The sequence below is a fragment of the Salmo salar genome, chromosome ssa07, assembly GCF_905237065.1.
Source record: "Salmo salar chromosome ssa07, Ssal_v3.1, whole genome shotgun sequence".
Classification (NCBI taxonomy): Eukaryota; Metazoa; Chordata; class Actinopteri; order Salmoniformes; family Salmonidae; genus Salmo; species Salmo salar.
Window position 1 is genome coordinate 5,229,360 of NC_059448.1, and position 27,510 is coordinate 5,256,869.

The 27,510-nt window shown below is 43.9% G+C and overlaps 2 protein-coding genes across 2 annotated transcripts in view; both read left to right on the forward strand.

The window, feature by feature from the left end:
* The window catches only part of LOC106608460 (protein phosphatase 1 regulatory subunit 14B), a 38,633-nt gene extending 17,936 nt beyond the window's left edge, over positions 1-20,697 (forward strand). The window contains exons 3-4 of the mRNA XM_014206391.2: positions 17,623-17,739; positions 20,347-20,697. Coding sequence (XP_014061866.1) covers positions 17,623-17,739; positions 20,347-20,415 — 186 coding nt within the window. The 3' untranslated portion in view covers positions 20,416-20,697. The remainder of the gene's footprint in view (positions 1-17,622; positions 17,740-20,346) is intronic.
* A 4,198-nt stretch (positions 20,698-24,895) lies between these two features.
* LOC106608459 (breast cancer metastasis-suppressor 1 homolog) overlaps positions 24,896-27,510 on the forward strand; it is a 31,694-nt gene continuing 29,079 nt past the window's right edge. The window contains exons 1-2 of the mRNA XM_014206389.2: positions 24,896-25,185; positions 26,829-27,023. Of these exons, the coding sequence (XP_014061864.2) occupies positions 26,831-27,023 (193 nt within the window). The 5' untranslated portion in view covers positions 24,896-25,185; positions 26,829-26,830. The remainder of the gene's footprint in view (positions 25,186-26,828; positions 27,024-27,510) is intronic.

Here is a 27,510-nt window from a genome sequence, read left to right on the forward strand (position 1 = left end):
ATGATGTCATGGCTTTAGAAGATTCTGATAGGCTAATTGACATAATTTGAGTCAATTGGAGGTGTACCTGTGGATGTATTTCAAGGCCTACCTTCAAACTCAGTGCCTCTTTGCTTGACATCATGGGAAAATGAAAAGAAATCAGCCAAGACCTCAGAAAAGAAATTGTAGACCTCCACAAGTTTGGTTCATCCTTGGGGGCAATTTCCAAACGCATGAAGGTAAAACCAGACGCAAGCTGCCCAGAGCCTACCAGACGAGCTAAATGCTTTTTATGCTCACTTCGAGGCAATCAACACTGAAGCATTTACGAGAGCACCGGCTGTTCTGCGTGACTGTGTGATAACGCTCTCGGTAGCCGATGTGAACAAAACCTTTAAACAGGTCAACATTCACAAAGCCGCTGGGCCAGACGGATTACCAGGACGTGTACTCAAAGCATGCGCGGACTAACTGTCAAGTGTCTTCACTGACATTTTCAACCTCTCCCTGACCGAGTCTGTAATACCTACATGTTTCAAGCAGACCACCATAGTTCCTGTGCCCAACGAAGCGAAAGTAACCTGCCTAAATGATTACCGCCCCGTAGCACTGACGTCGGTAGCCATGAAGTGCTTTGAAAGGCTGGTCATGGCTCACATCAACAGCATCCTCCCGGACACCCTAGACCCACTCCAATTCGCATACCGCCAGATCCACAGATGATGCAATCTCAATCGCACTCCACACTGTCCTTTCCCACCTGGACAAAAGGAACTGGCAGTGTGGTGACAGGACAACAACCTCTCCCTCAATGTGAGCAAGACAAAGGAGCTGATCGTGGACTACAGGAAAAGGCGGTCCGAACAGGCCCCCATTAACATCGACAGGGCTGTGGTGGAGCGGGTCGAGAGTTTCAAGTTCCTTGGTATCCACATCACCAACGAACTATCATGGTCCAAACATACCAAGACAGTCGTGAAGAGGGCACGACAAAACCTTTTCCCCCTCAGGAGACTGAAAAGATGTGGCATGGGCCCCCAGATCTTCAAAAGGTTATGCAGCTGCACCATCGAGAGCATCCTCACTGGTTTAATCACTGCCTGGTATGGCAACTGCTCGGCATCTGACCGTAAGGCACTACAGAGGGTAGTGCATACGGCCCAGTACATCACTGGGGCCAAGCTTCCTGCCATCCAGGACCTATATAATAGGCGGTGTCAGAGGAAAGCCCATAAAAGTTTCAGAGACTCCAGTCACCCAAGTTATAGACTGTTTTGTCTGCAACCGCACGGCAAGTGGTACCGGAGCGCCAAGTCTAGGACCAAACATTTTATTAGTATGTAACTGTTATGAAAGTTGTATTGTTAATTTTGTGTTGTATTTAAACGCCACTTTAAACGTGTGCATGACACTGCAACAAAATTTCCCCATGGGGATGATAAAGTCAGTAAGTAAAAGGCTTTAATACTGTGATGACCCCCAAGCCATTGGACTGCTGAACAAATCATAAAAATCGCCACCGGACAATTTAATTTGACCCCCCCCCCCCGTACACTGCTGCTACTCGCTGTTTATTATCAATGCATAGTCACTTCGCCCCCACCTACATGTATATATTACCTCTAACCTGTACCCCTCCACACTGACTCGGTACCGCTGCCCCCTGTATATAGCCTCCACACTGACTCGGTACCGGTACCCCCTGTATATAGTCTCATTACTACCCTGTACCCCTCCACACTGACTCGGTACCGGTACCCCCTGTATATAGCCTCATTACTACCCTGTACCCCTGTATATAGCCTCATTACTACCCTGTACCCCTGTATATAGCCTCATTACTACCCTGTACCCCTGTATATAGCCTCATTACTACCCTGTACCCCTGTATATAGCCTCATTACTACCCTGTACCCCTGTATATAGTCTCATTACTAGCCTGTACCCCTGTATATAGCCTCATTACTAGCCTGTACCCCTGTATATAGCCTCATTACTACCCTGTACCCCTGTATATAGTCTCATTACTACCCTGTACCCCTGTGTATAGCCTCATTACTACCCTGTACCCCTGTATATAGTCTCATTACTAGCCTGTACCCCTGTATATAGCCTCATTACTACCCTGTACCCCCTGTATATAGCCTCATTACTACCCTGTACCCCTCCACACTGACTCAGTACCAGTACCCCCTGTATATAGTCTCATTACTACCCTGTACCCCTGCACACTGACTCAGTACCGGTACCCCCTGTATATAGTCTCATTACTAGCCTGTACCCCTCCACACTGACTCAGTACCAGTACCCCCTGTATATAGTCTCATTACTAGCCTGTACCCCTCCACACTGACTCTGTACCGGTACCCCCTGTATATAGTCTCATTACTACCCTGTACCCCTCCACACTGACTCAGTACCAGTACCCCCTGTATATAGTCTCATTACTACCCTGTACCCCTCCACACTGACTCAGTACCGGTACCCCCTGTATATAGTCTCATTACTACCCTGTACCCCTCCACACTGACTCAGTACCAGTACCCCCTGTATATAGTCTCATTACTACCCTGTACCCCTCCACACTGACTCAGTACCGGTACCCCCTGTATATAGCCTAATTACTACCCTGTACCCCTGTATATAGCCTCATTACTAGCCTGTACCCCTGTATATAGCCTCATTACTACCCTGTACCCCCTGTATATAGCCTCATTACTACCCTGTACCCCTCCACACTGACTCAGTACCGGTACCCCCTGTATATAGCCTCATTACTACCCTGTACCCCTGTATATAGCCTCATTACTACCCTGTACCCCTGTATATAGCCTCATTACTAGCCTGTACCCCTCCACACTGACTCAGTACCGGTACCCCCTGTATATAGCCTCATTACTAGCCTGTACCCCTCCACACTGACTCAGTACCAGTACCCCCTGTATATAGCCTCATTACTACCCTGTACCCCTCCACACTGACTCAGTACCAGTACCCCCTGTATATAGTCTCATTACTACCCTGTACCCCTGCATACTGACTCAGTACCAGTACCCCCTGTATATAGCCTCATTACTACCCTGTACCCCTGTATATAGCCTCATTACTACCCTGTACCCCTCCACACTGACTCAGTACCGGTACCCCCTGTATATAGCCTCATTACTACCCTGTACCCCTGTATATAGTCTCATTACTACCCTGTACCCCCTGTATTTAGCCTCATTACTACCCTGTACCCCTCCACACTGACTCAGTACCGGTACCCCCTGTATATAGCCTCATTACTACCCTGTACCCCTGTATATAGTCTCATTACTACCCTGTACCCCTGTATATAGTCTCATTACTACCCTGTACCCCCTGTATATAGCCTCATTACTACCCTGTACCCCTCCACACTGACTCAGTACCGGTACCCCCTGTATATAGCCTCATTACTACCCTGTACCCCTGTATATAGTCTCATTACTACCCTGTACCCCTCCACACTGACTCAGTACCGGTACCCCCTGTATATAGCCTCATTACTAGCCTGTACCCCTCCACACTGACTCAGTACCGGTACCCCCTGTATATAGCCTCATTACTACCCTGTACCCCTCCACACTGACTCAGTACCGGTACCCCCTGTATATAGCCTCATTACTACCCTGTACCCCTGTATTTAGCCTCATTACTAGCCTGTACCCCTCCACACTGACTCAGTACCGGTACCCCCTGTATATAGCCTCATTACTACCCTGTACCCCCTGTATATAGCCTCATTACTAGCCTGTACCCCTCCACACTGAGTCAGTACCGGTACCCCCTGTAAATAGTCTCATTACTACCCTGTACCCCTGTATATAGCCTCATTACTACCCTGTACCCCTCCACACTGACTCAGTACCGGTACCCCCTGTATATAGTTTCATTATTGTTCTTCTTATTGTGTTACTTTTTATTTAAAAAATTATTTTAGTCTACTTGGTAAATATTTTCTTCTTGATTTGCACTGATGGTTAAGGGCTTGTAAGTAAACACGGTAAGGTCTACACTTGTTGTATTCGACGCACGTGACAAATGAAGTTTGATTTGAAGACAACGTAGGAGTTGCTTCGGGACAAGTCTCTGAATGTCCTGGTCTGAATACTTATGTAAATGTAATGTTTCAGTTTTACATTTTTTATAAATTAGCAAACATTTCTAGAAACCTATTGTTGCTTGGTTATTATTTGGTATTGTGATGTCATTATGGGGTATTGTGATGTCATTATAGGGTATTGTGATGTCATTATGGGGTATTGTGATGTCATTATGGGGTATTGTGATGTCATTATAGGGTATTGTGATGTCATTATGGGGTATTGTGTGTAGATTGATGAGGGGAAAAAACTATTTCATCCATTTTAGAATAAGGCTGTAATGTAACAAAATGTTGAAAAAGTCAAGGGGTCTGAATACTTTCCGAATGCACTGTATATAAATATATTTACAAAAATGGGGGATTGGAAATGATGCAGATACTTACATTGATGGAAGCTACAATCTATCTGCAATATTAAAGCTGATGTACCCACTAAAAAAAATATTTTCAACCAAAAACACCCCCCCCCATTAATCTCTCTACCCCTCTCATGGTCACATGGTTAAACAGGTGTAAACATTCCTAAAAACCCTTCAATGGTGTGTTTGTCAAATAACACAAAGGACTAAAAAGGACTGAAATGAAACAGGTTAAAGGTCAGATGGAAAAAGAAGCCTGAGCTGCTACATCATTTCCTGATTTTGTTGCTGAACATGTTCTTCTTCCTGTTCTTCATCCTGCTTTCTCTCTCCCTCTTTCTCTCCTCCACTCCCGTTTTCTCTCTCTCTCTCTCTCCCTCTTTCTCTCCTCCACTCCCGTTTTCTCTCTCTCATTTTCTCTCTCTCTCTCTCTCTCTCTCTCTGTCTCTCTCTCTGTCTCTGACTCTCTTTCTGTCTCTCTCTGTCTCTGCGTCTCTCTCTCTCTCTCTCTCTGGCTCTCTCTCTCTCTCTCTCTGGCTCTCTCTCTCTCTCTCTCTCTGTCTCTCTCTGTCTCTCTCTGTCTCTCTCTCTCTCTCTCTCTGTCTCTCTCTCTGTCTCTCTCTCTCTCTCTCTCTCTCTCTGTCTCGGTCTCTCTCTGGCTGTCTCTCTCTCTGTCTCTCTCTCTCTCTCTCTCTCTCTCTGTCTCTCTCTCTCTCTGTCTCTCTCTCTGGCTCTCTCTCTCTCTCTCTCTCTCTGGCTCTCTCTTTGCTCTCTCTCTCTCTCTCTCTCTCTGTCTCTCTCTCTCTCTCTGGCTGTCTCTCTCTCTCTGTCTCTCTGTCATTCTGTCTCTCTCTGTCTCTCTCTGTCTCTCTCTGTCTCTCTCTCTCTCTCTCTGTCTCTCTCTCTGTCTCTCTCTCTCTCTCTCTCTCTCTCTCTCTGTCTCGGTCTCTCTCTGGCTGTCTCTCTCTCTGTCTCTCTCTCTCTCTCTCTGTCTCTCTCTCTCTCTCTCTCTCTCTCTCTCTGTCTCTCTCTCTGTCTCTCTCTCTCTCTCTCTCTCTCTGTCTCTGTCTCTCTCTGGCTGTCTCTGTCTCTCTCTCTCTCTCTCTCTCTCTCTCTCTCTCTCTCTCTCTCTCTCTCTCTCTCTCTCTCTCTGTCTCTCTCTTCCCAGTGGGGTTAACAGGTTTAGCTTGGGGAAACAGACTCTCTGCTGTGTATTTTATTCTAGTATCTGCAGATTCCCGATAAGCAGTTGTGTGAGTGATGGAAGGCAGCAGGTGTTGACTGATACACCTTGACCCCCCCTCCCTCTTTTTCTAGTCTCTCTCTCTCCTTCTCTTCCCTCCCTTTCTCTCTCCCACCCGGAGTGATAAGCTGTTTTGACCAGCCAGCCGTGCTGCCGTCTGTCTGTACCACCAGAGGGGAGAGAGAGATGGGAAGAGGAGTCACACAAAGGAAATCGGGAGTGAGGGAAGGAGGCAGGAGAGAGATTAATGAGAGACGGAGAGGGAGCAAGAAATACAGAGAGAGGAGGAAGAGGGAGCAAGAAATACAGAGAGAGGAGGAAGAGGGAGCAAGAAATACAGAGAGAGGAGGAAGAGGGAGCAAGATATAGAGAGAGAGGAGGACAAAGAGGGAGCAAGCCTTGTATTTTTCCACTACCACCACTCTGTGTGTCTCAGCGTCTGTGTGTGTGTGTGTGTGTGTGTTGCAGCAGTAGGTTACAGTAGGTTGTTTAAGGACACGTTGTTCTATGTGTGTTTCAGGTCTGAAACTATGTCAGCTATGCCAGCCCACTCTCATCACACTGCCTGTGTGTGTGTGTGTGTGTGTGTGTGTGTGTGTGTGTGTGTGTGTGTGTGTGTGTGTGTGTGTGTGTGTGTGTGTGTGTGTGTGTGTGTGTGTGTGTGTGTGTGTGTGTGTGTGTGTGTGTCATGTTTGTGTTGAGTTATGACACCAAGTCTGGTTAGGGCTAACGATTGTGCTGACTGAAAGTACAACACACACACATGCAAACACACACACACACACACAAACACACACATGCAAACACACACACACACATGCAGACACAAATTCAAGTGCCATTGATTGATCTTTTTGTTTTGTTAAGATCCACGTGTCCTACCTCCCGTCTGGTCCGCCATTACCCTCTCTCTCTCCTTTCTCTCTCTCTCTCCTTTCTCTCTGTCTCTCCTTTCTCTCTGTCTCTCCTTTCTCTCTGTCTCTCCATTCTCTCTGTCTCTCCTTTTCTCTCTCTCTCTCCTTTCTCTCTGTCTCTCCTTTCTCTCTGTCTCTCCTTTCTCTCTGTCTCTCCTTTCTCTCTGTCTCTCCTTTCTCTCTGTCTCTCCTTTCTCTCTGTCTCTCCTTTCTCTCTGTCTCTCCTTTCTCTCTGTCTCTCCTTTCTCTCAGTCTCTCCTTTCTCTCCGTTCTCTATCTCCTCTCTCCTCTCCTTTCTCTCTCTCCTCTCCTTTCCCTCCTCTCATTTCTCCCTCTCTCCTCTCCTTTCCCTCTCTCTCCTCTCCTCTTTCTCTCCATTCTCTATCTCCTCTCTCCTCTCCTTTCTCTCTCTCCATCTCCTCTCTCCTCTCCTTTCTCTCTCTCCTCTATCTCCTCTCCCCCTCCTTTCTCTCTCTCCTCACTCCTCTCTCTATCTCCTCTCCTCTCCTTTCTCTCTCTCCTCTATCTCCTCTCCCTCTCCTTTCTCTATCTCTTCACTCCTTTCTCTAGCTCCTCTCTCTTCTCCTCTTTCTCTCCTCTCCTTTCCCTTTCTCTCCTCTCCTTTCCCTTTCTCTCCTCCTTTCTCTCTCCTCTTCTTTCTCTCCTCCACCCTCTTCTGTCTCTCTCTGTCTCTGTCTCCGTGTGCACACAAAAACAATGGGAGCATCACTATCAATCAGTTAGTAGTTAATAGATGGTTTAAGCTGACAGAGGACTCCCTCTCCGTCGAACGTCTGACAAAAATACTATACATGGAGGGTTTTATAGTTCTAAATATTTTACTTGTAGTAAGGTGGTTATAACAGGGATATGAAGGGTTTATGTCAAGGGGTGTAGTGAGGTGGTTATAACAGTGATATGAAGGGTTTATGTCAAGGGGTGTGGTGCTTATAGCAGTGATGAAGGGATTATGTCAAGGGGTGTGGTGCTTATAGCAGTGATATGAAGGGATTATGTCAAGGGGTGTAGTGAGGTGGTTATAACAGTGATATGAAGGGTTTATGTCAAGGGGTGTGGTGCTTATAGCAGTGATGAAGGGATTATGTCAAGGGGTGTGGTGCTTATAGCAGTGATATGAAGGGATTATGTCAAGGGGTGTAGTGAGGTGGTTATAACAGTGATATGAAGGGATTATGTCAAGGGGTGTAGTGAGGTGGTTATAACAGTGATATGAAGGGATTATGTCAAGGGGTGTAGTGAGGTGGTTATAACAGTGATATGAAGGGTTTATGTCAAGGGGTGTAGTGAGGTGGTTATAACAGTGATATGAAGGGTTTATGTCAAGGGGTGTAGTGAGGTGGTTATAACAGTGATATGAAGGGTTTATGTCAAGGGGTGTGGTGTGTAACAGGTGTTAGCCTGCAGGCTGTACAGGCTGTCATCATGATCCTCTGATCTCTCCCATCTGACCTTCATCATCATCATCCTCTCAGAAAGACAGTATGTGTGTGTGTGTGTGTGTGTGTGTGTGTGTGTGTGTGTGTGTGTGTGTGTGTGTGTGTGTGTGTGTGTGTGTGTGTGTGTGTGTGTGTGTGTGTGTGTGTCAGAGTGGTGTGGTAACAGAGACTCACACACGCTCCCATACTGTCACTTCTAATTTCTCTCTATGTGAGCAGCCTGTAGACACACACACACACACACAACTTACACGCTGCAATGCACTGCCTCTCTCTCTCTCTACACAACACACACTGACCAATAAACACACACTCTATCCAGCAAGACACACACACATAAACATGCTCTCACTCACAAAAACAGGATTGTTAGAATGCAGAGAAAGATTTAGATATACAGTGTGTGTGAGAATCTCCTCCTCTCTCCCACTCCTTCTCCCCTTCTCCTCTCCTCCCTCCCAGTCCTTCTCTTTCCCTCTCTTCTCCCACTCCTTTGCCTCTTTCCCTCTCTTCTCCCACTCCTTCGCCTCTTTCCCTCTCTTCTCCCACTCCTTCGCCTCTTTCCCTCTCTTCTCCTACTCCTTTGCCTCTTTCCCTCTCTTCTCCCACTCCTTCGCCTCTTTCCCTCTCTTCTCCTACTCCTTTGCCTCTTTCCCTCTCTTCTCCCACTCCTTCGCCTCTTTCCCTCTCTTCTCCTACTCCTTTCCCTCTCCCACTCCTTCGCCTCTTTCCCTCTCTTCTCCCACCCCTTCTCCTCTCCTCCCTCCCAGTCCTTCTCCTCTTTCCCTCTCTTCTCCCACTCCTTTCCCTCTCCCTCTCCTTCTCATTCTCCTTCTCTCCCTGACTGACTGGCTTGTAGCACGTGTTGTGTGGAACATTCTTTGTGTCGGCTTACCTCACCCCTGTCTGTCTGCCTGCCTGCCTGCCTGCCTGCCTGCCTGCCTGCCTGCCTGCCTGCCTGCCTCCCTGCCTGCCTGCCTGCCTGCCTGCCTGCCTGCCTGCCTGCCTGCCTGCCTGCCTGCCTGCCTGCCTGCCTGCCTGCCTGCCTGCCTGCCTGCCTGCCTGCCTGCCTCCGCCCTGCCTGCCTGCCTGCCTGCCTGCCTGCCTGCCTGCCTGCCTGCCTGCCTCCCTGCCTGCCTGCCTGCCTGCCTGCCTGCCTGTACCTTTGTGTCTGGGCTTGTGTGTGTGTCTATTTTTCTCAATATGTGTGTTGTCTGTCTGTGTGTGTGTTAATCTGCCTCTTTGCCTCTGTGTGTGTTTCTGTGTTAGACGTGTGTGTGTGTGTGTGTGTGTGATCACTGCAGTAGTCTTGACAGTAACACAGCCGCCTGTCACAACCATTCTGTCTGTTTTCTCTCTCTGTCACACTCGGGCTCTGCTGCTCTGCTGCTCTGCTTGAATCCTTAAAACCCCTTACATCCACTTACCTCTAACACAAACACACAGAGACTCACAAACACACAGAGACGCACAAACACACAGAGACGCACAAAAACACAGAGACACAAAAACACAGAGACGCACAAACACACAGAGACGCACAAACACACTCGCACAAAAACACACAGAGACACACAAACACACGCACAGAGACACACACACACACTCGGAGAGACACACACAGAGACGCACAAACACACGCACAGAGACACAGAGAGACACACACACACTCACAGAGACACACACACACTGTTCCCCTTCTCCTTCTCACACCAGCTTAAAGCGTTTACTCAGTTTGAATGTCACGCGTGTGTGTGTGTGTGTGTGTGTGTGTGTGTGTGTGTGTGTGTGTGTGTGTGTGTGTGTGTGTGTGTGTGTGTGTGTGTGTGTGTGTGTGTGTGTGTGTGTGTGTGTGTGTGTGTGTGTGTGTGTGTCTCTGTGTGTGTGATCAGTAGACAGGTGCAGTGACAGCCGGCTTGGGCAGCCCTAATCGAGGGGGAGGATGATGGGAGAGAGGAGTGTTGTTGATCCCTTTTGTTTTTTTTTAAATATGGTGGTAGCTGCATCATGTTATGGGTATGCTTGTCACCGGCAGGGACTGGGGCGCTTGTCAGTAACAAAATAAATGTCAACGCAGCAGGTAACATTTAGAGGAAAACCCGCCTCAGTCTTCTGAAAACCGAACCCTGGGATAGGTTTATTTTTCATAATGTCAAAGCCACACCAGAATGACTTTCCAAGAGGTATTGCTTGTTCCTGAGTGGTCTAGTCTCAGTCCTGAATTCAATCTGCTTTAAAAACATCGGAGACAAGTTTTAAATATCATTGTGCATCAATGTTCCCAAACCAAATAATACTGAGTTTTAGCAATTTTGACCAAAGAAAATGCAAAAACAATGGACATATGTTGCCTTAAGGGCTGATACCTGTATCTTTATGGTGTCTGTACTAGGGCTGATACCTGTATCTTTATGGTGTCTGTACTAGGGCTGATACCTGTATCTTTATGGTGTCTGTACTAGGGCTGATACCTGTATCTTTATGGTGTCTGTACTAGGGCTGATACCTGTATCTTTATGGTGTCTGTACTAGGGCTGATACCTGTATCTTTATGGTGTCTGTACGATACCAGTATTGTGATACTTGTTAGTATCATGGCAAGGAAGCAAAACACGATGCTGACTTCACTTCTTTATGAAAACATTCCTAGTGTTGGAAACAAACATCATTTTGTTGCCATCCAGACTCGCATATCTTTTCTAAGCTATATATGTATATATTCTAAGCTATAGCACACAATATTTTACATACAGCAGGTTTTTAAACACCACAGTGTTTCGTGTGCTTTGTGTTTTCATTGTTGCCATGGAAAATATTGTGTTTCTGGTATCATCACAGCCCTAGTATGTACTGTGTAGGCACCTGATCTGATCCACAAGGGAGACTAGGCATCTACCACTATCAGATTAGGGCCACAAGGGAGAATTAGCCATCTACCACTATCAGATTAGAGCCATAAGGGAGAATTAGCCATCTACCACTATCAGATTAGAGTCATAAGGGAGACTAGGCATCTACCACTATCAGATTAGAGCCATAAGGGAGAATTAGCCATCTACCACTATCAGATTAGGGCCACAAGGGAGAATTAGCCATCTACCACTATCAGATTAGAGCCATAAAGGAGAATTAGCCATCTACCACTATCAGATTAGAGTCATAAGGGAGACTAGGCATCTACCACTATCAGATTAGAGTCATAAGGGAGACTAGGCATCTACCACTATCAGATTAGAGCCATAAGGGAGAATTAGCCATCTACCACTATCAGATTAGGGCCATAAAGGAGAATTAGCCATCTACCACTATCAGATTAGAGTCATAAGGGAGACTAGGCATCTACCACTATCAGATTAGAGTCATAAGGGAGACTAGGCATCTACCAATCAGATTAGGTGGGGGCAATGTCGTTTTTTTTCGCCCCTCCACACTGGTTCTGAAATCACCATAACCCACTAACACATTTTTTTCAGATGAAGTGTTTGAGCTAGTTATGTATCAATATTTATTGTTTACAAATGAGCTACAGACAGATCTTATTTGGCCACGTAGTGCACCTCGCAAAAGGCGAGGTGTTCTCGTTATGAAACTATCAATTTTACCCTGTATATCTAAAAATAACCATAAACACTGATTGTTTAAAGCAAAACTACCAAAATTACCAAAACTACCAAAATTACCAAAACTACCAAAATTACCAAAACTACCAAAACTTTTGCCGATGGTGAACAATCCAAATGAAATGTATAGTTAGCCCGTTCAGCAGGTATAGCCAGGTGAGTTGTCTCCACTAGCTTCCCTTTATTCTGGTAAAACACAATTTTTTTAACATCCCATAGATAACAATTACCTAGCAAATGACATAGGTTGTCACTCAACTAATAAAGCCTAATATAACGCGTTGCCATTTTAGCATTTTGAATGCTGACGGTGCCAAGATCAGGAACAGGCCGTCCACCTCTCATTGGTCAGCATGCGAAGCTGAGCTCAGTGCTCACTTTGACTAGGCTATTGATATTGCCTGGGGTTGTTCAGCATATAAAATGACTTACAAGTGTCACGTCCTGACCATAGAAAGCTGTTATTTTCTATGGTAGAGTAGGTCAGGGTGTGACAGGGGGGGTTTATTCTATGTGTTCTATTTCTATGTTAGGTTCTAGTTTTTGTATTTCTATGTTGGTTTGTTTGGGATGATCTCCAATTAGAGGCAGCTGGTCCTCTTTGTCTCTAATTGGAGATCATACTTAAGTAGGGGTTTTCTACCTGGGTTTTGTGGGTGATTATTTTTGAGTAGTGTTTGTTTCACAGCTGCGTCACGGTTTGTTGTTTTGTGTATTCAGTTTATTTATGTATCGCATAGTTTCACAGAGTAAATAAAATGTGGAACGACACACACGCTGCACTTTGGTCCGCTTCTCCTTTTGACAGCCGTGACATATAGATCAATGTCTGTCAACGCAGTTACATGTAGTTGGACACTGAAGGAGAGAAGACGCATCAGTTGTCACCAGTGTTAGGGAACGTTACTTTTAAAAGTAACTCGTTAGGTTACAACTTTACTGCCATTAAAGTAACTCGTTAGGTTACAACTTTACTGCCATTAAAGTAACTCGTTAGGTTACAACTTTACTGCCATTAAAGTAACTCGTTAGGTTACAACTTTACTGCCATTAAAGTAACTCGTTAGGTTACAACTTTACTGCCATTAAAGTAACTCGTTAGGTTACAACTTTACTGCCATTAAAGTAACTCGTTAGGTTACAACTTTACTGCCATTAAAGTAACTCGTTAGGTTACAACTTTACTTACTGTGGAAAGTAACTCACTAGTCGTTAAAGTACTTTTGCGTTACCAAAACTGGAGGCTTCGGACTGGGGAGCGTCGCTGCAGGCTCCGGACTGGGGAGCGTCGTTGGAGGCTCCGGACTGGGGAGCGTCGCTGGAGGCTCCGGACTGGGGAGCGTCGCTGGAGGCTCCGGACTGGGGAGCGTCGCTGGAGGCTCCGGACTGGGCAGGCGCACTGGAGGCCTGATGCGTCGGGCTGGCATAGGAGGCGCCAGACTAGTAACATGCACCTCAGGGCGAGTGCGGCGAGCAGGCACAGGACGTACTGGGCTATGGAGGCGCACTGAAGGGAGAGTGCGAGGAGCAGGAATCGGTCTCACCGGACTGGGGAGACGCACTAAGGGCCGAGTGCTCACAGCAGGCACGGGCTGTACCGGGTTATGGATGCACACTGGAGGGAGAGTGCGAGGAGCAGGAACAGGACACTGGACCTGGCAGGTGCACTGGAGGCCTGGTGCGATGGAGCTGGCATAGGAGGCGCCAGACTAGTAACACGCACCTCAGGGCGAGTGCGGCGAGCAGGCACAGGACGTACTGGGCTATGGAGGCGCACTGAAGGGAGAGTGCGAGGAGCAGGAATCGGTCTCACCGGACTGGGGAGACGCACTAAGGGCCGAGTGCTCACAGCAGGCACTGGCTGTACCGGGTTATGGATGCGCACTGAAAGGAGAGTGCGAGGAGCAGGCACAGGACGTACTGGACTCTGGAGGTGCACTGGAGGTCTGGAGCGTATGGCTTGCACAACCCGCCCTGGCTGGATGCTCAACTCAGCTCGACAACTGCAGGGTGCGGGCACAGATCGCACCGGCCTGTAAATGTGCCCTGACGACACAGTGCGAATCACCGCACAACACGGTGCCTGCCCCGTCACTTGCTCCCCACAGTAAACACGGGAAGTTGGCTCAGGACTCCACCCTGACTCTGCCCAACTCCCCGTGTGCCTCTCGCACTTGCCTCTTCGTTGGTATCGTGCCTCCTCTCGTCGCCGCTCTGCTCTCGGTGCCTCCACCTGTTCCCATGGAAGGCGATACCATCCCGCCTGGATCTCCTCCCATGTCCAGGATCCCTTGCCGTCCAATATCTCCTCCCATGTCCATTTTTCCTGCTGATCCATCCCACGCTGCTTGGTCCTTTGGTGGTGGGTGATTCTGTCACGTCTGTCAGAAGGATCAGACCAAAATGCAGCGTGTTCGTGGTTCCACATACTTATCCTCTCTGGGCTAGGCGGGACGAATTCGTCCCACCTACGTAACAGCCAGTTGAATCCTGTGGCGCGATTTTCAAAACATTTGAAATGCTATTACTTCAATTTCTCAAACATATGACTATTTTACAGCTATTTAAAGACAAGACTCTCGTTAATCTAACCACACTGTCCGATTTCAAAAAGGCTTTACAACGAAAGCAAAACATTAGATTATGTCAGCAGAGTACCAAGCCAGAAATAATCAGACACCCATTTTTCAAGCTAGCATATAATGTCACAAAAACCCAGAAGACAGCTAAATGCAGCACTAACCTTTGATGATCTTCATCAGATGACAACCCTAGGACATTATGTTATACAATACATGCATGTTTTGTTCAATCAAGTTCATATTTATATCAAAAACCAGCTTTTTACATTAGCATGTGACGTTCAGAACTAGCATACCGCAAACTTCCGCCGAATTCACTAACAATTTACTAAATTACTCACGATAAACGTTCACAAAAAGCATAACAATTATTTTAAGAATTATAGATACAGAACTCCTCTATGCACTCGATATGTCCGATTTTAAAATAGCTTTTTGGTGAAAGCACATTTTGCAATATTCTAAGTACATAGCCCAGGCATCACGGGCTAGCTATTTAGACACCCGGCAAGTTTAGCACTCACCAATATCAGGTTTACTATTATAAAAGTTTGATTACCTTTTGTTGTCTTCGTCAGAATGCACTCCCAGGACTGCTACTTCAATAACAAATGTTGGTTTGGTCCAAAATAATCCATCGTTATATCCGAATAGCGGCGTTTTGTTTGTGCGTCCCAGACACTATCTGAAATGGTAAATCAGGGTCGCGCGCATGGCGCAATTCGTGACAAAAAAAATCGAAATATTCCATTACCGTACTTCGAAGCATGTCAACCGCTGTTTAAAATCCATTTTTATGCCATTTTTCTCGTAAAAAAGCGATAATATTCCGACCGGGAATGTCCATTTAGCTAAACAGAGGAAAGTAAACAAAGCTTTCTGTCGACGCGGGCACGAGCCTGAGTCTCACAGTACTGTAACCAGCCACTACCCAAACGCGCTACTTTTTTTCAGCCAGAGCCTGCAAAGCCACGATTCAGCTTTTTACCGCCTTCTGAGACCCTATGGCAGCCGTAGGAAGTGTCACGGGACAGCTAAGATCCTCACTCTTCAATAAACAGAGACAAGAAGAACGACACCTTGTCAGACAGGCCACTTCCTGCATGAAACCTTCTCAGTTTTTTGCCTGCCAAATGAGTTCTGTTTTACTCACAGACACCATTCAAACAGTTTTAGAAACTTTAGGGTGTTTTCTATCCATATGTAATAAGTATATGCATATTCTAGTTACTGGGTAGGAGTGGTAACCAGATTAAATCGGGTACGTTTTTTATCCGGCGGTGTAAATACTGCCCCCTAGCCCAACAGGTTAAATTTATTGTGAAACGTTGCAAAACACCAAATACTAGAAAATACAAACACAACAAACCGTGACGCAGAGAGGACAACACACTACTCAAAAGATAATCACCCACAAAACAGGAAGAGAAAAACCCCTACTTAAATATGATCTCTAATCAGAGGCAACGAGGATCATCAACCAAAACAATACCAACATAGAAATAGAAAAACTAGAACTTAAACATAGAAATAGAAAACATAGAACAAACACCCCCTGTCACGTCCTGACCTACTCTACCATAGAAAATAACAACTTACCATGGTCAGGATGTGACAATCACGAGAGGAGAGCTCAAGCCAGGTCAGATTTCCTTTCAGATTTTCTAATCGTTGTTTCAGTTGTTTTAGTAATTTGTGTATTTTGCAATAAAGTTATTGTTATTATTAATATTGTTATTATTATTATCGTTTATTATTATTATTATCATTTATTATTATTATCATTTATTATTATTATTATTATCATTTATTATTATTATTATCATTTATTATTGTTATTATTATCATTTATTATTATTAATATCATTATCATTATTATTGTTATTTTTATTATTATTATTATCATTTATTATTATTATCATTATTATTATTATTATAATTTATTATTATTATCATGTATTATCATTATTGTTATTATTATCATTATTATTATTATTATTATAATTTATTATTGTTATTATCATTATTATTATTATTATTATTTTCGTTATTATGAGAGGTATTTTCTGAAGGGAGGAAGATGAGAGGTATTTTCTGAAGGGAGGAAGATGAGAGGTATTTTCTGAAGGGAGGAAGATGAGAGGTATTATCAGAAGGGAGGAAAATGAGAGATATTTTCAGAAGGTTGATAGAATGTAATAATATGAGCAAAAAGTTGAATAAACCGTCGATTCGTAAAGTTTGAATGGATTTTCTGACTGATGCACTTGTATCTTAAGCATTTGATGGGTATCGGTGAATCGTTACATCCCTAGTCTGTGTCTGCTGTGTGTGTTAAATGTATTATACATTAAACAATGTGTTTTGTATTTTTCTGAACAGTTTATATAAGAAATAATTAACTAAAAATGTGGAATGAGACACCTTGTGGTGAAGAGGGAGAACACTGTGTGTGTGTGTGTGTGTGTGCGTGTGCGTGCGCGTGCGTGTGTGTGTGTGTGCATGCGTGCGCGTGTGTGTGTGTGTGTGTGTGTAACACCTGGTGTCGAGGAGAGAACTACACCACCTGTCTTCAACAACCCTCTGTAGACAGTGACAACTACACTACATAATGGGCTATTTAAAGTTATCCTAGTGGCCAACCCAATGACAGCCTATTCCCTACAGTTAAGGGCACTACTTCTGGACAGGACCTCTTTTTTTTTATATATATATATATATGACATGACCTCTGATGTCGTTCTAGGAAAAGAACTGAGGACTTTCTAAACTTAATGTGTAATTATTTATAATAATAATTAACTTAGTAGTAACTTTAAACAGTAACATTGTGTCTAAAAATGGAGTCTGGTACTTAAAGAAACATTTGGTTGGTTGCTGCTTATATAGGATTGCTGAAACAACATTGAAACAACATTGAAACAACAGTGAACAATGGCGACGGTGCATAAAGATGGAGGAATTCAGATAGGACATTATTATTTTTTAAAGTTATTAAACTACGGCGCTCAATATGGTTCGATGTGACAATAAATCAGCACGAATCTACCTTTTTTTGTTGTTGCTTTTTCTAAAACGCTGCCGTCTTGGAAATAGAATTGGGATCATGTCTACTCTGCTAATGACGTCACGAACGAAGAGTAATGCAGACCAATGTATAATACAGCGACCTACTTAGCCAACAAGGCGTTTGTTGTAAGTAAAAATGATGGAGGAACCGCCATCTTTATGCACCTCCTGGAAGATTACTGTGTTGAATCCTCTTGTCGACTCCCTGACCTTCTTCCATTTCACTGGTTTCTCATCTCTCTCTCTCCTCTCTGTTCTCTATTTCAGGAAGAGGCTATACCAGAGTTGGAGATAGATGTGGATGAGCTACTGGACATGCCTAGTGATGATGACCGAGGAGCCAGAGTTAAAGATCTCCTGATAGACTGTTACAAACCTACTGAGGTACGTCGGGTCCCACTGCCTTCCTGGAAACAGTAGATTTTTCATGCTGCTGTTGAATCGGGGGCCGATGGGTTTCTAACTGTACTCTGTCATGTATTTTATGGTTTTGGACCCCAGGATGAGTAGCTGCTGCCTAGCTAATGGGGATCCTAATCAACAAAACGTTCTCCCTTCCTTAGCCCTGTAACGCGGGTCGTATAAAGGGGACCAAGGTGCAGCGTGTTGAGTGCTCATATTCACTGTTATTATGACGACACTAGAACAAAACAACAAAACAACAAAACCCAGGAAGAAAAACCCCTACTTAAATATGATCTCTAATCAGAGGCAATGAGGATCAGCTGCCTCCAATTAGAGATCAACCCCTAAACAATCCCAACATAGAAAAACTAGAACTTAAACATAGAAATAGAAAACATAGAAAAACACAAAAACACCCCCTGTTACACCCTGACCTACTCTACTATAGAAAATGACATCTTACTAGGATCAGGACTTGACAAGCCCGGGCCACACACAACCCCTAGCATCTATCCCATAGACACTTGTCCTTGAGCTGATTCTAATAATTAGATGATTTATAAAATGAATCAAGTTAGTTACAACTGGGGTTGGATTTAAAACGTACAGGAGGGTTTCTCACCAAGAACAGGGTTGGAGAGCCTTGCCCTAGAGACAGCTGTCACTAATGGTGTGTTTTGTCCCTCATCTCTCCCTGTAGGATGTTGTTACTAATGGTGTGTTTTGTCCCTCTTCTCTCCATGTAGGATGTTGTTTCTAATGGTGTGTTTTGTCCCTCTTCTCTCCATGTAGGATGTTGTTACTAATGGTGTGTTTTGTCCCTCTTCTCTCCCTGTAGGATGTTGTCACTAATGGTGTGTTTTGTCCCTCTTCTCTCCCTGTAGGATGTTGTCACTAATGGTGTGTTTTGTCCCTCTTCTCTCCCTGTAGGATGTTGTCACTAATGGTGTGTTTTGTCCCTCTTCTCTCCCTGTAGGATGTTGTTACTAATGGTGTGTTTTGTCCCTCTTCTCTCCCTGTAGGATGTTGTCACTAATGGTGTGTTTTGTCCCTCTTCTCTCCCTGTAGGATGTTGTTACTAATGGTGTGTTTTGTCCCTCTTCTCTCCCTGTAGGATGTTGTCACTAATGGTGTGTTTTGTCCCTCTTCTCTCCCTGTAGGATGTTGTCACTAATGGTGTGTTTTGTCCCTCTTCTCTCCCTGTAGGATGTTGTCACTAATGGTGTGTTTTGTCCCTCTTCTCTCCATGTAGGATGTTGTCACTAATGGTGTGTTTTGTCCCTCTTCTCTCCCTGTAGGATGTTGTCACTAATGGTGTGTTTTGTCCCTCTTCTCTCCCACTAGGATGTTGTCACTAATGGTGTGTTTTGTCCCTCTTCTCTCCCACTAGGATGTTGTCACTAATGGTGTGTTTTGTCCCTCTTCTCTCCCTGTAGGATGTTGTCACTAATGGTGTGTTTTGTCCCTCTTCTCTCCCTGTAGGATGTTGTCACTAATGGTGTGTTTTGTCCCTCTTCTCTCCCTGTAGGATGTTGTCACTAATGGTGTGTTTTGTCCCTCTTCTCTCCCACTAGGATGTTGTCACTAATGGTGTGTTTTGTCCCTCTTCTCTCCCTGTAGGATGTTGTTACTAATGGTGTGTTTTGTCCCTCGTCTCTCCCTGTAGGATGTTGTCACTAATGGTGTGTTTTGTCCCTCTTCTCTCCCACTAGGATGTTGTCACTAATGGTGTGTTTTGTCCCTCTTCTCTCCCTGTAGGATGTTGTCACTAATGGTGTGTTTTGTCCCTCTTCTCTCCCTGTAGGATGTTGTTACTAATGGTGTGTTTTGTCCCTCTTCTCTCCCTGTAGGATGTTGTCACTAATGGTGTGTTTTGTCCCTCTTCTCTCCCTGTAGGATGTTGTCACTAATGGTGTGTTTTGTCCCTCTTCTCTCCCTGTAGGATGTTGTCACTAATGGTGTGTTTTGTCCCTCTTCTCTCCATGTAGGATGTTGTCACTAATGGTGTGTTTTGTCCCTCTTCTCTCCCTGTAGGATGCTGTCACTAATGGTGTGTTTTGTCCCTCGTCTCTCCCTGTAGGATGTTGTTACTAATGGTGTGTTTTGTCCCTCTTCTCTCCATGTAGGATGTTGTCACTAATGGTGTGTTTTGTCCCTCTTCTCTCCCTGTAGGATGTTGTCACTAATGGTGTGTTTTGTCCCTCTTCTCTCCCTGTAGGATGTTGTTACTAATGGTGTGTTTTGTCCCTCTTCTCTCCCTGTAGGATGCTGTCACTAATGGTGTGTTTTGTCCCTCGTCTCTCCCTGTAGGATGTTGTTACTAATGGTGTGTTTTGTCCCTCTTCTCTCCCTGTAGGATGCTGTCACTAATGGTGTGTTTTGTCCCTCTTCTCTCCCTGTAGGATGTTGTTACTAATGGTGTGTTTTGTCCCTCTTCTCTCCCTGTAGGATGTCGTCACTAATGGTGTGTTTTGTCCCTCTTCTCTCCCTGTAGGATGTTGTTACTAATGGTGTGTTTTGTCCCTCTTCTCTCCCTGTAGGATGTCGTCACTAATGGTGTGTTTTGTCCCTCTTCTCTCCCTGTAGGACTTTGTGTCTGATCTGCTGGATAAGATACGTGGCATGCAGAAACTCACCACCCCCCAGAAGAAATAACCTCACCCCTCCCTCAATTCTATCCTCACCCTGCCCCCTCACCCCCAACCTCACCCAACTGAAGAAATAGGATCTTTGCCTCCTCAGAGATGGCGGGAGGAGGAGGAGGAGGAGGAGGAGAGAGTGGAGTAGAGGGACGAAGAAAAAGTGAAGAGAGGGTGGAAGAGGAGGAGGAGAGAAGATTGAAGCAGCCAATCAGATCTAAGCAGGGCTCATGATGTCCTATCCTGTGGTTTTATTTTTATGTTTTATTTAGTTGAATCTTATTTGTAGTTTTTTAAAGGGGTTTGTATTGTTGTTAAATGATCAATCGATCTGTCCTATTTGTCATGTTAATGTGATGCCAGTGAACATAGCATACTATAATGTGGCTGTAAGTTTAGTAGTGGTGAGTTTTAGTCCCAAATGGTAACTTATTTTTTATAGTCCACTACTTCTAACCAGGGCTCTGGTTGTGGACTAGGTGATAGGGAGCCATTTTGGCTCTGGTTTTGGACTAGGTGATAGGGAGCCATTTTGGCTCTGGTTGTGGACTAGTTTATAGGGAGCCATTTTGGCTCTGGTTGTGGACTAGGTGATAGGGAGCCATTTTGGCTCTGGTTGTGGACTAGGTGATAGGGAGCCATTTTGGGACATAACCTTTAGAGTTTTAGGATGGGACTGACTCCTGCGTATAATACAGTGTATACATTTAAATGTTAGTCATTTAGCGGACGCTCTTATCCAGAGCGACTTACAGGAGCGATTAGGGTGAAGTGCCTTGCTCAAGGGCATATCGGCAGATTTTACACCTAGTCGGATCGGGGATACAAACCAACGACCTTTCAGTTACTGGCCCAACGCTCTTAACCGCTAGGATACCTGCTGCCCTATACGTAGCTCTGTGTGTGTGGTCTTGAACACACACACACACACACACACACACACACACACCGGGGGACTTGAACAAAGTGGCCTTGTTTCTTTCTAGTTCTGTTTTTCTCTGTCTCTTTTTTTTTCTTTCTTCTCTAAAACAGTTTATTTTCTCTCACGTAGTGTGTGCAGTCTAAGGGCTATTTTCAGTGAGGACTCATGGAGAGTTTTCAGGAGAGCAGTAAACCAATGAGGGGTGAGATGGGAGGGAGGAGTGAAGGCAGGGGGGGGGGGCACTGTAGTGGAAAATTGTGGCTGTCTGTCTGGATGCGCTCATCCAAATAGCAACGCACGCACACACACACACACACACACACACACACACACACACACACACACACACACACACGCACACACACGCACACACACACACACACACACGCACACACACACACACACACAGGGAACAGCAGCTGCTGCTTCTTCATGCCCACACACACACACACATGTTAATAGTGGCTCTCTCTCCAACAAACACACAAATGGGGAGGGGGGAGGGGGGTGAAAAACCTAATCATCGAGAGATGGCACAAGAGAGAGAGAGAGAATCAGAGGTCTTACTCTTCCTGGCTTGGCTGCCTCACAAGGCCTCAGTGTTGCTTATCATTGCAGCTCTCTATCTCCTCAATCACTCACACACACGTCTCTCTATTTGGCCCTCACTCCTTCCTTCCTTCCTTCCTTCCTCTCTCTCCTTGTGTTCTACTTCCAGCAATCATCTACACAGATGACACCTTCTCTCCCTCCATCTCTTTTTTTAATTTTTTTAATTAGGGCTCTATTTAATCCTCATCGTGGAAGTTCAGCTTTACAGCGTGACGAAAAGGTAATGTTTCCGTGGAGACTGCATTCACCGGTAAAAGCTGTCGGAAATGACCTTGACATTTCTATCACGGCTTTTAAGGTTTTAAGGATTTTTTCCGAGCTGACTTTGCCTTTTGACCTTTATTTATGTTAACAAACCAAATAGAGACTTTCATTTTTAATGAAACCATTTTTTTGATGAAATGGAACAATGTTTTGTTGTTGTTGATGTTTCTCTTTTTAAAAAGGAGATCCTGTTGTTGTTTAGGAAAGAGGTCACCCAGAGGTCACTCAGAGGTCACCCAGAGGTCATCTATATCTTTACACTGCATTCTTTAGATGCAAATATCTATTCTAGGTCAATTTTTACTGTGTTTTATTATTATTATTATTATTATACCTGGTGTGTCCAAAATGGCACCCTATTCTTTATATATTGCACTACTTTTGGCCAGAGCCCTATGTGGGCCCTGCGATAAGACTACAGTCCTTTCCAGGGTGTACTTATACATCAAGCTGCCTCACAGTACAGAAACAGGCTCATATGGGCTGTTCTTACTCTGACATGGCTACTTACTTACCCATAAGGCTCTGGTCAAATGTAGTGCACTATGTAGGGGAATAAAGTGCTATTTGAGACTTTAGCCCTGATAGACTGTTGTTGGGGTGTGTCGGGACATATTGTACTGTACGACAACTTTGCAAAAAAAAAAAAAAGATATTTTATTGATAAAAGAAATGCTGTTTTAGAAGTGATGTGTTTCTGGAGGAAAAGATGAACAAAACTGAAAAACAAAAATATAGCAATATCAACAGGGTCTTGTTATTTACCAATTTTGTTACACTTTTATGCAACTTTAATAAAAATATGTTAAAATTAACTGTGTGTGTGTGTGTGTGTGTGTGTGTGTGTGTGTGTGTGTGTGTGTGTGTGTGTGTGTGTGTGTGTGTGTGTGTGTGTGTTTGTCCTTCAGAATGATGTGTATTTGTGTAACAACCAATTATGTTTCTGTGTCGTCGGTAACAACACGTATCACTGACATTGGAAATGGGTTTTGTCGCCACCTGCAGGACATCTGTGGTATAATTATACCGTAAATAGAGCGCGCCAACAAAGACTTCATAACTAAACCAAGATAGACCAGAGCCTGTTTCCAATGGCAGCAAGTGAATCAGTGGGCAGAACAAGGAAGGAAGGAGGGCAGAGCGTTTAGTTGCATATTTCCTTTAGTGAACTCCTGCTATGTGAAGTGCGAGTGCACAATAACTAATTTCGCCCTTACACTCCTTCTAAACAACGCATTTAAAATAAAAAATAAACTTTGGTGATACAGTCTACAAAACGCAGTCCACTATGTTTGTTAAAGATTCTAGTTTTGTAAACTGTATGGACATCAAATGTTTTATCAATCAGAAAATGATCAGAACTTCACCGAAATCCACATCGCTCCATCTTGTCCCAGTGCCGGTCACTGGGCTTCCTCTCATCACCATATTTGGTATTAAGTGGAAACGCCAACCGGATGCTTCATGGTTATACATTGGTGAAATATCTGGCTCATTGTTCTATCTGTGTAGTCGTAAAACCCGGAAAATGAGTTGCCCTTGGTACGTTCAGTCATCCCTGTGGGGGAAAGAATAGGAGTATAATATATACTATATATAATATATACGTGTTGTTCTATACAATAATAGCAGTCAGTTAACATGACCTTTATCAATTATGAAGCCTTTATGTGCTTTTTATCATTACATAAATTCTTCAAAATTGATTAAAAAAAAAAAAGTTACATCTATCAGATCTCCTAAACCTGTTTACCACGGACCTTAGTTTCGGCGTTTATCCTAAAACCATACAAAATAAATAAATAATAATAATACGTCATTCATTTTCCCCATAGAATAATAAAAAAGACGAATTGGACCAACTTGGGGACATTTTGTTGGTCCCCACAAGGTCAAATGATTTTTCTATTTCTAGGGGGTTTAGGGTTACGGTTAGAAACAGTGTTATGGTTAGGATTAGGAGCTAGGGTTAGTTTTAGGGTAAAGTTTAGGAGGGTAGGGTTAAGGTTAAGGTTAGGGTTTAGAAAAATAGGATTTTGAATGGGACTGAATTGTGTGTCCCCGCAAAGTTAATTGTACAAGACTGTGTGTATTTGCGTCCCAAAATAGCTTGGTTTTTCCAATGACAAATTCCACTAACAAATGTTAATACAGTAGAATGGAATCTGCCGATAGCGGGATCCTCCTCTTCAGCTCTCTGGATCGCATCGTTGGAAAGAGGTCAAATGTTCAGATAAAAAAAAATATTACAATCATAATTTCACATCTATATTTATAACTAAAATCTATTTTTTTTAATCATGTATATGCATAAATATACAAAAATCCTCGAAAGCACGTGAGATGACACTTATGTGACATTTAGGGGATTATATTATCTGGGCCGGGTTATCCCGGTAAGAGGAGTTTGTTTGGGTGAAAAGTGATTGTATTCGTTTTGGAATCGAGCTGAGCCAGGTGTGAATCAGGTGCTTCTGTTCAAAGCCAACGGTGAACTCAGCTCAAAACAAAAGTAACATAGCCTAGACTAGGTTAAAACACGTGGACTAATTAGTAGGATTCCATCACATGCAAAAGTGATTTGTTTTTTGATAAAAACAGATTACAGTTTGATTTGAAACGGGGCTCCTCCGTCGCAGCGTTTCCCCGGTCACGTCTCAGACCACAGAACGGTGCACCGGGACTCAGATGAATAGAAGTCCCTCAGTAGGTGAAAATCCACTGCTCAAATAAACCAGTATTATGAACCGATGGTCTGTTGGCTACTGATTGGTTAGGTCAGTACAGTAATATCTCACAGGACGGCTTCTATTGGCTAGGCATGTATTAAAACTCTGCGTTGATTGGCTAGACGGTAGAATTTTTAGAGTCCGGCAAAAGTGTCAGTGGAAGTGTACTACACCTATAAGGAAGTAGCCTAGTTTGAATATTGTGATAATATAACTGTACTTTACAGTATTGGAGTAACTAACGTACAAACCATCAACGGTAAGTAAGCTATTCTAGATTTTAAACTGCATTCCCCACATTTTGCTAGTCTTTATTATTTGGTTTTGTAGTTGATCATCCGACTGGCATCTTCTCTGTCTCTTCTGATAATATATCCTGGAACAAGCCGCTGTAACTCCGTCCAGACCGTGTCATGTTTGACTGGTACGTGGTACCATCGCTGTGAATGTCTCGGACACGTCCTAACTTCACTTTATATGCGTGTTGATGACACTCCGTTAGAGAAGGTCTACAATGTAACGACGACCGTCTCCGTCGCAGACAGGGTTAGATATATCGCATATAGACAACATTTGCTGTAAAAAAAAAAGCAAATCATTGATCTATTCATGTATCAGACTGTTTTCCGTTAGATACTAAAATGATTTCAAATTCAAGATTGTGTATTCGGCTGGTCGGGAGAGGACCCCCCCCGGGGAAGGAACATTTCCTACGGTATGATCTCAGGGTAGGCGACATCCGTGAAGCCGTACGGTGGAAGGACCACACCGTGGAAGGACCACACCGTGGAGTCGTTTCACGGACCGCTGCGCCACCGACATAACAGGCTGTTCCTATATTTCTATATTTCTATGCAAAAAGGCATAGAAGACGTTGCATATACTTTGGTAGGAATACTCTTTGTTATGAGTGATTTATTAATAGTTTATTATAGGGTGTAATCATTATTTGTGCATAGGCCTAGATGAGTAAGTTATGTTATATTTTAAATAGGCTGCTAAATAGTAAGTTAGTATATTTCTACATTATTTAGGCTATGGTTAACAAACTGTCAGATAATGCAGACAGACATAACAACACCGACATAAAGTAGTAACCTAGTTATTATTCTGTTTGTTTCTTTCTTTCTCTCTCCCATCTCTCTCTTTCTCAATTTAAGGATCTTTATTGACATGGGAAACATATGTTAACGTTGCCAAAGCAAGTGAAGTAGATAATAAACACAAGTGAAATAAACAATAAAAATGAACAGTAAACATTACACTCACAGAAGTTCCAAAATAATAAAGACATTTCAAATGTCATATTATGTCTTGAAGTACAAAAAGGGAAAATAAATAAACATAAATATGGGTTGTATTTACAATGGTGTTTGTTCTTCACTGGTTGACCTTTTCTTGTGGCAACAGGTCACAAATCTTACTGCTGTGATGGCACACTGTGGTATTTCACCCAGTAGATATGGGAGTTTATCAAAATGTGATTTGTTTTCAAATTCTTTGTGGATCTGTGTAATCTGAGGGAAATATGTGTCTCTAATATGGTCATACATTTGTCAGGAGGTTAGGAAGTACAGCTCAGTTTCCACCTCATTTTGTGGGCAGTGTGCACATAGCCTGTCTTCTCTTGAGAGCCAGGTCTGCCTACGGTGGCCTTTCTCAATAGCAAGGCTATGCTCACTGAGTCTGTACATAGTCAAAGCTTTCCTTAAGTTTGGGTCAGTCACAGTGGTCAGGTATTCTGCCACTGTGTTCTCTCTGTTTAGGGACAAATAGCATTCTAGTTCTATTTCCAATGTGTCAAGTAATTCTCTTTTAGTTTTCTCATGATTTGGTTGGGTCTATCTCTCTCTCTCTCTGTCTCTCTCTCTTGCTCTCTCTCTCTCTCTCTCTCTCTTTCAGTGATGCCAGCCCAGCCCTCAGTCAATGAACCAGAGGAAGAGATGGAGGTGGAGGGAGACAGTGAACTACAAGAAGCCAATGGAAAGATGGAAGAAAAGAGGGTGAGAGAGGGTGGAGATGGGGAGGAGGAGACCATGGATGAGAGCACGGAGGAGAGGGAGAGCGACTTGGATGAGAGTGAGGAGGAGAGTTCAGGTAAGAAACTGTTGAATGATGAGAGGAAAGAAGCCAGTTTTCTGTTTTTTTTTCACTCTCCCTCTTTCTTTACTGCACAAACTAACAGTAACTAACAGTAACTAACAGTAACTAACAGTAACTAACTGTAACTAACAGTAACTAACAGTAACTAACAGTAACTAACCGTCTCTCATGCTCTCCTTCTTTCTTTACTGCACAAACTAACAGTAACTAACAGTAACTAACAGTAACTAACAGTAACTAACAGTAACTAACAGTAACTAACAGTAACTAACAGTAACTAACAGTAACTAACTGTAACTAACAGTAACTAACTGTAACTAACAGTAACTAACTGTAACTAACAGTCTCTCATGCTCTCCTTCTTTCTTTACTGTACAAACTAACTGAAACTAACTGAAACTAACAGTCTCTCTCTCTCTCTTTCTCTTTCTCTCTCAATTTTAATTTACTGGGCTTTATTGACATATGTTAACGTTGCCAA